The sequence below is a fragment of the Hesperophylax consimilis genome, chromosome 4 (assembly GCF_061612785.1).
Source record: "Hesperophylax consimilis isolate HC1 chromosome 4, BYU_Hcon_1.0, whole genome shotgun sequence".
NCBI lineage: Eukaryota > Metazoa > Arthropoda > Insecta > Trichoptera > Limnephilidae > Hesperophylax > Hesperophylax consimilis.
Window position 1 is genome coordinate 22,614,557 of NC_142839.1, and position 12,822 is coordinate 22,627,378.

The following is a 12,822-nucleotide window of genomic DNA, read 5'->3' on the forward strand; positions in this document are numbered from 1 at the left end:
GGATTGGAGAATCGGTACCCAGGCCTGTTTACGTTCATAAAAATAACATAAATTTGAACCGATTGGGAAAGTTATTTTTATAATATGTATTTACAAAGAAATGAGATAAATAAAGAACTTGATACATTTTAATTTTTATTTCAAATAAATACATCCTTCCGCACGTACAGTAATAAACCAAGTTTTAATAATATGTCTTTTTTAAAACTATTCTCAAAATATGTATGTTTATTATTTATATTTTTATATTCATTGCATATTTATATTGCACCGTATGTAGTTATTGCAATAATAATCAATTGTTTCATTTTTCAGGTCTCTGGATTTTTTTTGTAAATTACTGATTGTATGTAATTTTCATTATCATTTTCAACAGAACTTAGAAAAAATGTTTTCTTTTGATCAACGTTATCGTAGCTGTGTATGTAAATATAAATTAAACAATTTAGCTTTGTTTGAACAACTAGATATTTTTAAATAAAAATATAACACTTTGTTTAAAAACCAAGAATTATGAATATATATTATGAATATTATAACGGTTTCGCTTGGTAGAATCATCTTCAGGGTTCAAAATTTAACTAATCGAAAACACAGTGAGTATGCTTATAATATATACATTTAGAGTGAGACAAAACATTACAATAATAGAACACTGAGATAGCATTAAGGCGAGCCTTAATGCCAAATGACTATTTTGATTAATCTTTATTACGAATTGGTGTACATTATGAATACCAAAAAATATGCTTTAGATAAATTGAAGGTTTTCCTATCGTTTTGCTTGAGTAGAATACAATAAAAAAATAAATAACTCAATAAAAAATATAAATGTAAACAACTAAAAAAAAATTTTTTCAATAGAAATGTATGAAAGGAACGTATAAAGGAAACAACTTAAAAAAATACAGTATTATAGCTAAGATTATCTGTGACAGTTTCACTTGATCAACTTTTTTGTTTTCTTATAAAATTATTTACAAAATAAATAATATCCAGTTTTGTGCTTTAAATCGAACGTTTTTAGTCTCCGTTTGTCAAGCGATTTTAATGCCTATTACCTATAATATAAGGTATACCAAGAATATACACATTTTTGGCTTGCAGCTTCCTCTTAACTTAAAATTTAACATAGTATGATTTATGAGATAATTTATGAGTATTATATGGGAAAAGTCCCTAATATTCGGCTATTAGACACATTTAACTGATTATTGATAATTAAAACACACCCAAATCATTAATTTCCCATTATCCCTCACCTGTTCAGTTGACGCTTTGTTACTATGTTAAATTTTAAGTTAATGTTATCTCACTGTTCTATAATTATAATTTTAGACATGTTCTACTAATCTCTAGTCACTCCCACAATCCTACTTCCAATAATATATTATGTTCACTCATTGTTTTGTATAGTGTATATTTTGCCCTGCGGAAGGAACGGTTGTTTCAAAAGCGGTCGGCGATTATTAAAAAATAAATAAATAATGGTTCAAACAAACTTACATTGTTTCGATTATTGTATAATGGATACCCATAAAGTTATAGTTAGCTACTTTCAAAAGTATAACAATACATAAATTGAATTAACGTTTTTTAGAATATTAAGTCACAATTTTCCAACTGAACAAGTCTTAAGACTCAAACCACAAGAGTAGAAAATTTAATCAAAATTTTAAAACTTTCTCGCTCTCCTCTTTGGAATAACAAATCACCCGACAGTCTTATATAATAAAATTTAAGATTGCTTAATATTATATAGGTATGTACAACTAGCTTATATCACAGGTATTCATAAAAATATGTTAAGTAAAAAATGAGCAGGTAGGTACTTTCTTATCTAGTTTCTTTCTTATAAACATTCACACCTGACTTCTGATTATGTAATAACTTTTGCAATGTACATTTAACTGCTTCTACTCTGATAATTTTTTGTTCATTTTTAAAGCGGCACCTTAATAATATGTTCTACTATATTAGGAGAATATTTTTTTTCTAGATTGTATTGGTGGTCGGACACCATTAAAAATTCAAACCTACCGATAAATTAAGTTTTTTTTTAATATAGCGGTACTTATTCTTAAGAAGATGCCACACTGAAAATTTTAAAAAAAGTGTCACTAATAATCACTCAAATTTACAAGTTATTAAGTATGTTCTTCTCACATATTTGAGAGATTAAAGAAATACTTGATTTGAATTTTTATTATAAACGGATTCACCTAAGAGTTATTATTTTTGACACACGGAAGTATGAATGTTATACTTTTTCTATCATAAGTGTAACATCTCGAATTCAAAACATTGTGATAAATAAGTACGAATTTACAAGGTAGTTGTGTTGAAATGTCCCATAAACCGTTATTTCAAACTAACCTTTCGAAATTATTATTTCTTTATAAGTAATTTTTATTGCCATAGTTGCTCAAGAAAGCGAATTTCGTCGTACACCATTCTGAAAAGAGAGCCTTTATAATGAGTTTTTAAAGAAGTTTAAAAAGTTGTGGAAAATTTTTAAATGAGGTAAAGATTCTACCCAATGATTGGATCCACTTTCGTTACTATATCGACTGTTGTCTAAAGGGTGGAAGGGCGCAGTTTTCCGCTTATAAAATGTGTCCAGTTATTATTGAATGTTAATACGCAAAACTATTGTCGCTATTGCACCTCTTCGACAATGTTTCTGAGGGCATCATCTACAGATTTGCCTTTCAACCGAGACACTGAGTAACTGTCATCAACCAATGTTTCTGAGGGTATTCTCTACAGATTCACCTTTCACCCGAGACACTGACATCCGTTGTTCCCAATCCTACTGATCAACAGTTGAGCCGAAATTTTGGCTTACTACTGCTCAAACGCACAACTAAGCTATTTCCAACGGAAAGGTGACAACTGAGCAATCAACCAATTTAAGGAAATCAAACTACTGGATTAAGCCTGCCTCAGTAAATGACTAGTTATAAAAAGTGTCGACAGAGTGAAAAATATTCGCGACGCCAAGACACGGTGGCATAAAGTCAAGCAAACACTTTATTTTTAATATATTACATGCGTTTGTTTAAGAAAATATACAATATCGGATTATGTATTACACTATTTAAAGACAATTATATGCAATAATAATAAACATATTAATTTTACATTGAAAGTTTTTACTTTGATGCCATTTTATTGTCTATGAAAGTGGGAGTGCAAAACGCCCCTTGCGGTTGCTTTGCTCCTTTCCCATAATTCGTGGCTTGGCTCGCGGCAAGTGTATCCTGTTTAAACGCACATTTACACGTCTTTTATTTTAGTAGGTTTAAATTACATAATAAATACTGTTATTATTATTATTTTAATCATAAGAGTCTTTAGAGAGGATTCCTAGTGTCACAAGTCAACGTTCATGAACTTTATCAATTGAGTTCAGTTTCTGTTGTTAAAATTCCAAATTCAAACTAAACTGAAATAAAACTGGTATATAGGTTGTTGTAGCACTCATCTTTTCTTTCTTCTATTTTCTTTTGTTGCTTGGGCAGTGCCGTTTGGCAGTGCGGTGTCGCCAAAGAGATGGTCTGTAGGGTCTGTCTAATCCTGCTATAGGTATCAAGGCTTTTTTAGGAGAGTTGGTTGCTCCACGTACCACGTGGTACGGTGGTTACGCGCCTTGGCCTGTCGTATTTCTCCTGGAACCCCACGAAGCGAAGAATCTATAGAATTAAAAAATAGAATTAGTGTCTAACACCAACACAAATATTGGGTAGATTAGGATTTAAAAATAATAATCCTTTTAAGCTCAAAACATTTTGGTAAAGTTTTGTGATAATAATCTTAACAATAATTTTTAAAACACCCATGTAATAATATATCTTTGTACACGCCACTTTTTTGATTTAATAAGAGTTAATATAATTAACGTATAGCTTCACATGATTCCATTTAAACCTTCTTGTTTCCATTATTTCCTCTTTCTTACATTATCAGTATCTAGTGTTACATTACGATATATTATAAACGAAAATTAAATACTTTCTGTTTTATTTGTGTATTATTTATATGTTTGATTACAACTCCTCCGCCAGTTGCTTCGGTTTTAGCGATATTTTGAAATAAAAAGCAATTTAACATATTAGCCAAAGATAAAAACTTTTCTATTTTTCAAATGTCGTATTGTTTCTGATTTTAACATTTAGTTGTTATACTGGGCTGAATACGATACAATGTTATGGCCTGAATAGGCAAAGTGGTGTTTGCAAAAATACATAATAATATGATAAAATTTTGAATAATATTCCACCACAATTTCCAAAATATGATACATATAGTAATTGTTTGACAAAAATTAACAAAGACCTTCGATAATATGAGTGAACGTCAAACTCAAAACGAAAAAAACCACACAAGCAAATAAAAAGCCTCTTTCACCATATCCTTAAAACTAATAAAAACGATAAGCATTAAACAAACAAATTGTTGAAGGACACAAATTTCAGGAGAAAACAATAAAAATGTGGATGATTTCAAATGTAAAACCTCTTGAAAAGCCCTTTTTCAATAGTCTTGAAACATCAAAATATTTTTTATATATTTTCGATAGAACATTTAGCTATCTGCTGTGTTTTTAATATTTTTTATTCAAATTATATCCAGTTATAGAATACTTAGATAAGACATTTCTGATCTTCTGGGTGGCTATTTCTTATATTCGGGCTGGCCAAAACAATTTCAAACTTTACACCTGATCAGTATTTTTAAAGATTTTTGCATTTAATGTGCACAATATGGTTAAATTTACAAGAATTTTCTATTTACAATGAATATTTAGGCCACTTACCAATATCGCCAACAGAATTGTGTCGAATTCTATGTTTAATTAACTCGTTGAATGTTTAGTACCATTATGAATACTCCTCAGTGGACCACTTTTACTGTACATACAAATTCTTAGTGATCTATATCAAACTAATAAAATATATCGCTTGCTTAGAATTATAACATTCCTAAGAAGGGGACAATATCTTCGAAAATAAATCTAAATAAATAAATATTACGACTTTAGAAGTTAACTACGCATGTGTATGATGAAATATCTTTGAAGGTATTTGTGCACACAGATTGTTAAAACGGTTTTTAGAACTAGTTTGAAACACCCGTCCGTATTCTCTTTTACCCCACAAATGCTTAAGGCTGGCCGCATACATACGTTTTCCGTATTCGATTTCCGAATTCGTTTTCCGTATTCGGACATCCGAATGCACGGAATTAGTAGAAAATACATTAACTGCCGCACACGTTCGTTTTAGTTCCGAACGGAACAAATTCCTTACGCACGTTCCGAATGCGAACCGGCGCGTTCGGAGAAACCGAATGGAAAAAACCTAATGACGTCATGTGGAACGCAGCTCTTTTGTGCCGACGCAAACGTTCGGAAATTTCCGTTCAGTAATTCAGTGTTGCCAACGGATCTTGACCTGATATCGACGTTTCTCATACATAAGGTAGCGTAGAGTAGCCGAATTTGCTGTTAGGTGGGACATGTTTAAAATTGATGTTTTTACGTGAAAATAAAAATTTCGAAGGGGGGGGGGGTTGCTAGAGAATTTCAAAAAAATAAAATTTGTCCCCAGAAAATAAAAAAATTCATGGGGGGGGGTTGGCTAGAGAATTTCAGGAAAATATAAAATTTGTCCCCAGAAAAATAAAATTTCATGGGGGGGGGGGTGGCTCGCTCTGAGTAGCCTAAATGGCGATATATCGCCCTTGTTGGCAACACTGGTACTGACGTTTATACATTCCGAATGAAGAAAAACGAACGTTTGCGCTAGTCTCACGGAATTCCGAATACGGAAAACGAATTCGGAAATCGAATACGGAAAACGTATGTATGCGGCCAGCCTTAAGATGCTAGGTGCGTAGGCGCGGAGTGGATACAACTCGATTAAAATTTAGTCCCGCGATTTAATTCGACACTGCTTTTAGTTTCATTCTTCAGCTTCCGAACAAAAATATGTTTTTATCCATCCAGGACGCGACTAAAATAGCAAGGATCTCTTTATTATTTACCTGTACAATACGAGTTGATTTAGAAGAAACGCTTTTTTTAACTATTGAAAAAATTGCCGACCCACTGTTATGACAAACTAATGATCTACATTTGTTGGTTCCTCAATGTCATTTAGGTCTATCGAAAGCAATAATTTTTTTTGTAATTTTGATACAATTTGTACATTTGCAATACCCTGGACGGAGGATTCCTTCTCTCACCTTCACCCCAACCACGTGAACAACTGACACGACGAGGAATAAAGCGGCATTAAGAGAGATCTTGGTACCCTTTGCTTCCGTAGGCTTCTACTTAAGCGAAGACCACAATACATTCATGTTTCGGCCCACGAACACAAGAGTATCACTGACATTACTCTTAACCTTCTGTTTCCTTTTCTTTCGCTTTGTAGACGTACATTGATCACCTGGGAGGTGCGTGAGAATCGCCTGACTGCTTCCGTTCATTACAGGAACGGTCGTTTGTGAAGAATTACTGGCTTCCGAAGGGGCTAGCGATAGTTTTGAATATCTTTTTGATGATTGCAATTTTTCTGAAAAAAAAAAAGTGGCATGATTAAATACATTTTAACACCTAACCAGAAAATATAGTATTTTATCTCAGTGGTGACTAATACCAAGGTAGCAGATAGCAAACATTAACATTACCACCTCCATAATCGAGTGAGACTATGCTGGGTATAAAGCCACAACAAAGATCCAAATAAATATGAGAATGATTAGCCCCTACTTTTACACTCTTGTTGATAAATAAAGAATTTCTAATTATGCTAAATTATTGCAATGCAATACCTTTGTCGCTATATGCTTGCTTCCAGAGTAAATCAGAAATATCGTGAACCCAAGCCTTCTTGACTATTTTTTGTGTGGCCTCCATGATGTATGGTTTGTTCGTCCTTTTGCCTAACCAAACAGTAAAATGCGGTGTGGAATCGTCCTCGGGGGGCGTTATGCCCAAATTCTCCATCCTAATTTTATCATGATATTCGAAAATTTCTTCCTTTAATGTCTGAAAAAATTTATTACTTATCATCACAAAAACCATGTGTAAAGCTGATTTTTAAATTAAGACACACTTTTACTACTACGTTTTCTAGATAACATTATGAAATTATAAAGAAAATGTGCTGTGGTATATTATTTATAAATAAAATAATTTTTTTAAATGTATAAATCAGCAAATATTGTTTCGTATAGTGATCGAACAATATTTTGAACCTTTTACCTTTGAACAGACTTTTGTGAAGATGATACTTTTTTCGAAGAGAAAGCATCTCATATGGTACCGTTTCTTGAAAGAATCCGTCACGTAGAACTCGTCTTGTCTCAAAAGTTCCCCTTCTTTGAATGGATCAGTCTGCAAATTTGTTTAAAAGAAACATATTAATATTATGTGGGTTGGTTAGTGGTTCTAAAAAGCCAATTCTTGAATTAAATATTGTTATCTCAGATCACTATTTTTTTTGCTTGGTTATTTGAGCCTTTTTTTAATTACTGTACGGTCTAATTAACCTCCTGCTCTTCTAGAAAGGTGAATTATTTTATTTTGAAATATTATTTTGTCGCTCTGAGAATATAGTACATAAAAATAACTCCCGTTAATCGGAGCAATTCAACCTATATACGCGTTTGATCACATTTCGATCAGCTGCCGTGCTTGACGGTTTATCAAAATTTTATCAAACGGATTAAAAAAAAGTTGTTTTTTTACGCGCATAAACTAGGTTTTTATTTTGTATGTACCTGACAATGCTTTATGTTAGCTATCGCAATGGTATTGTCAATCTTCCTTAAGAGTCCCTGCATCATCTTCTTGGCACCCTCCAAGCTTTGCAGTGCTGTTTCGTCCCTCTCTTCATCCTGATTAGAGACGTTTTCATAGATCCCGTTGCTGGCCGTGCTGGTGCTGTCTCTATGGCCAGGGTTCACTACATCGTCATACAAGTGTTGGGTTTTCACTAGCTCGTCCAAGAACAACAGATACCGCGGTATCCTTTGGATTGGCTCTAGAAGATAACTAGAAAGATCTAGACGTTTTCCGAGCTCTACTTGTCTTGTCTAGATTTAAAAAATATATATATACGTTAGTTTAAGATGTAAAACAATATTGGGAAATGAATAATCATGGTTCATTTTCCGGTTTCAAAATGTACTTTAAATCTGGCATTTTCCAAAATGTGACATTCCCATTCGGGATATTTTGTGAGGTTAAAAGAAGAATGATGGAAAGAACAAAGGGGAGATGAAGGTTGTGAGAAGTTCTCTTCTATTCAAATCTGGTCTCTAAACGTAACTCGAAGCCAGTTCAAGCAACACTTCGATTATGAACCGTGGTCAATCGTCAGTAGATACTGAAAGTATATTCCACTCCAGAATAATTTTGATAAAACTATTTTTAAGAGAATTTTTTTAAATCAAAAATCCTTGAATAAAAACTGTTTTTTGGTTTGCTGTAAAGAGCTCGCGATTGTGACCTTAATAATAAATATTGTTTGAAAAACAAATTTCAAAAAATATATTTTTTCATGAAACAAAACATTGTGAGCGTTCCAAAAGAGCTATCATGCAATATTTTATCAACTTCAATCAATAATTACAATAATTAAACGTTTATTTTTTTAAAATATACTGATTATTTATTGAAAGGATTTTTTTGTTGCTTTGTTTCAACATGAAGATTAATTACGTGGATTATTTCGATGGTTTCAACATACATTATTTCAATGGCTCGCTTTTAAAGTGGCAATTGTCAGTTTGTCGAATTTCATGAAACCTACATTATGTCAGTGGCTCGCTTTTAATGTAGCCAATGTCAGTTTGTCAAATTTCATCAGACCTATGTAGAATTGCTCTTTTCAGAAAATTTCAATTTTTTCTCTTTCGAAACCGAATGGTTCTTTTTGAAGAAAAATCGCAAAAAAATATGTGTGCAAAACTTACTTAGGCCCTTTTAGAAAAAACTAAAGAAATTTTGATTAATTCAGTGGTTTCAACATAGATTTTTTTATATTTATTTGATACAATAATTTATTTGCAAACAATTTCTGGGTGCTTTACCCGTGCACAATACATGTTGATTATTTTAATGTTTTCAACATAGATTAATAATGTATTTTGACGAATTAAAATTTGGTATCGTGATTTATTTTTTGGGAATCTCTTCCCCCTTTCAACTCGATAACCGACAGATACTGTCAAGCTGTCTGAAATGGTGACTAAAGAAGGCAGAAGTGCAACACGGCATAATACCCCAAAAAGAAAACAGGATAATGCTTTTGGCAGTGAAAATTTCGATGAACGATTTGAATTTCCATCGTGAATTTTTAAAACTATTATAAATACTTACTTTGAAAAACAATCGATGGTCGAAAACTAATCTGTTGCTATTCTTATTGTTTTTGGAGTATTTGATGTACATCATTAGTTTATGTTCCTGAAATAATGAAAAAATATATTATTTACCGTCGATCACTTATCTACAAGACCTTTTAAACAAAAAAATACTTTCACTTATTATTATTGACAACACCCGTTACTCGTACCCACGTGTATATACACGTAGGTACATGTATAACTCCTATACCTATACCTCCTTTCACATGAGAATAGATTTGTGTCTGCGAAGGATGAATTAAAAAAAATATTGTAAATAATTAACTTAGTAACATGACATGATGTATTATGTTAAAACATAAATCGGTTAAGCACCTCATGGACACAAGAAATTGTCATAAAGTGCTTATCGATGTCATTTGACTATAATTTTGCATTTTATGCATAGGGATTGAACTAATTTGAACAATTTGTGCAGTCTGGACCTAAATATTGAGTGCAAAGTTTTTTTTATTATGTGAACTTGAACTACTTTTTGATCCAGTATCATTTTCAGTGTATGGGTGCAAATATTATTATCTTCGATGGACAAGATAAGATGAATACTAAATTATTATTTTCAAGTTTATTATGCCCACTTGAAATGAAATAACACAAAACTGCACTACATAAATGCTATGTTACTGTTATTATTATGATAAATTAATTAGGGACAGATTTGCAGATCAAATATTGAAATAAAAAAGTACACACACACGGAGAAAAATGAGTACGGCTGATTTATTGAAATCCTATTATCAACGCGATGGCAATCCATTTCCTGGTAAAATATGAGGCCATTCAGAATATATCGAAACAAGTCTTCATGCTGGTGTACTTTCCGGATAAACATAATGACGAAATGCGAAAATATTTGTATTTTTATGAAAACCTGTTCCACCGTTCTTATAACGGTGACCGAATAACTCATCAAGATGATAATGCATCACATCTTTAAAAAGTTATATAAAGTCATGGAAAGTGATGAAAAAAAACTTTATTAACTGGGTTAAGTAGGTTAAGTTAGGTGAGGTTAGGTTAGGTTTAATTTTTTTTTTCATCGTTTCTAATGACTTAATATCACTTTTTAAAAGTGTGTTGAACTGTCACTGTGTTGAGTTATCATGGAACCCTTATAACACATTCACGTTTTACTGATACTTTGCTAGGAAATCAGTTAATTCATTTGAAAGGCTTGTTTTAGCTGGAATAAGAATAATTTGACAAGATTTTTAAACGCTCATACCCGACGGATTTTAATAATTATATTCTCCCTGCAGTGTGTAACAGCACACTTTATTCACTAAGTTGTAACAGCACATACCCTAAGGATTTTAACCAGCGATTCCTGAGCATATTTAAAGTAAAAAATTTAGATGTCATTTTGCTAACCGGTGATTTTTTAACGCGCTACCTTCAAAATTAATGTGTTATTATGAAAGGAATGTAATAATTGTTTACCTACTCGTATAATTTCGACAGAAATCTAATCAATTTAGGAATCCAATAATATTATCTCCCCCGCTATTATTATATACATGCTCGCAAATTCCTTTAACTTGATTTTGTATCTTTTAAGGCGAAGCTTAGTGCTAAATCACTATTTTGATTAATATTTATAACGAATCGGAGTACATTATGAATACCAAAAAATATGCTTTAGATAAATTGAAGGTTTTCATATCGTTTCCCTTAGTAGAATACAAATAAAATATTAATTAAAAAATATAAATTTTAACCATAAAAAATATTTTTTTTCAATAGAAATGTATGAACGCGTAAAGGAAACAACTTAAAAAAATACAGTACTATAGCTATGATTATCTGTGACAGTTTCCCTTGATTAACTTTTTTGATTTCTCATAAAATTATCTACAAATAAATAAAAACTATTTTGTGCTTGAAATCTAACGTTTCTAGACTCCGTTTGTCAAACGATTTTAATGCCTATTACCTATATTAGTGACGATATAAGGCATACCGAGAATATACACATTTTTGGTTTGTAGCTTCCTCTTAAGATACACTAATTAAAATTGCTCGATAACAAAGTCCTTCATATTTTTTGATGTGAATAACATCAGATTCTACAATCATAATTCAACTGAGGTGTTAAACTAATATTAAAAATCGTTTTCTGATTGCCATCTATCAGATAATTACATAAGGTTTTAATCAGTGGACTCTTTTATATTTCTAGAAGTTTTTTGCAGAGTCCTTTTTTTTAAATGTAATAAGTTCACAAATCAGATATTTTTGGAGTTTTTGACATACAACATACTTTAAATTGTTATTCTCTCACACATTTATTTATCGGGAAACAATATTTGACAGTGTAAAGAAAAAGATCAGCAATAAGATGCTTAACTAGTTCAGGTTTTTCAGAGTTCGCAGTTTTCAACATATAATTAATAAAGATCATACTTTTAACTGTGATATAGAAATTAAAGTCCTACAAAAAATGGAATAGGTTAAAGACTAAACAATTTAGAAGCTTTGGAAATAAAAGAATCGGTAAATTCAAAGGTTGAAATCATTAAAACCAATTAAATTTAACTGTCAGCCCAATTCTAAGTATGTTCTCCATTACTTCCCTTATCCCAAGTTCCCCTCCCCCACCTCTCTCCCGAAACTGACGCACTGTTCCACTCTAGTATACTGGTAAAATGTGTACTTATCTACTTAATAGCATCGTTTTCATAACAGTCCTGATGATGGTACGGAGGTATCGAAACCGGTAGACAATAAAATATATCAATAAAGTGACTTGAAACCAAGTATTATCGTTTCATTTATTTAAAATGTGTCACAAGTGTCATTGTGTCAAGTCACAATGTGTTTGCTTCTTTTGAAATACAGAAAGACGAAATAGTGCTTACTAAGCCACTGATGATAAAAAAACATCGTTTTGGTCACATTGTAGCGATATGTTGTCCAGCATTTTGTGTCCAGCATATTAATGGAAGACTTAGTAGACGAAGGAACTGTACCTCAAATCAAATGATCATGTCTCCATGAAAAAATCATCATGAAATCAGGTCTTCGAAACTTAAGTTTTCTCAATCTCTCTGACTGTTCCAGGCCGCAGAAAGGTGAAGATTTTTCCAATGATACCTGCTTAATCTCCAATAGGAGAGGGCACCAGAATAAAAGTAAGTATAAAGAATCGAGAGATAATTGAAGATCACACGCTTCAAGGAGGTGTTCTTCAAAGTGGTTCAAACACCAATTCTCTGAAGATTTTTCTCAGATTTTTTAAGCTCCTGGCTATGGAACTTGGAGATCTGGAGCGTTTTGCAGAATACTTGCTCCAAGGGGTCTAAGGAAGGGTTATAAAAACAAAAAAAAATCTATCCAAGTTCTTTCATTATTTTGCCATGGACCGGAACTTTGAAATTTCAT

At 31.9% G+C, this 12,822-nt stretch overlaps 1 protein-coding gene across 1 annotated transcript in view; it reads right to left on the minus strand.

The window, feature by feature from the left end:
* Positions 1 to 231: 231 nt before the first annotated feature.
* LOC149424366 (uncharacterized) overlaps positions 232 to 12,822 on the minus strand; it is a 38,638-nt gene continuing 26,047 nt past the window's right edge. Inside the window, exons 3-8 of the mRNA XM_089651504.1 lie at positions 9,395 to 9,481; positions 7,792 to 8,106; positions 7,274 to 7,405; positions 6,841 to 7,057; positions 6,447 to 6,581; positions 232 to 3,695 (exon numbers count right to left, since the gene is read on the minus strand). Of these exons, the coding sequence (XP_089507630.1) occupies positions 3,592 to 3,695; positions 6,447 to 6,581; positions 6,841 to 7,057; positions 7,274 to 7,405; positions 7,792 to 8,106; positions 9,395 to 9,481 (990 nt within the window). The 3' untranslated portion in view covers positions 232 to 3,591. The remainder of the gene's footprint in view (positions 3,696 to 6,446; positions 6,582 to 6,840; positions 7,058 to 7,273; positions 7,406 to 7,791; positions 8,107 to 9,394; positions 9,482 to 12,822) is intronic.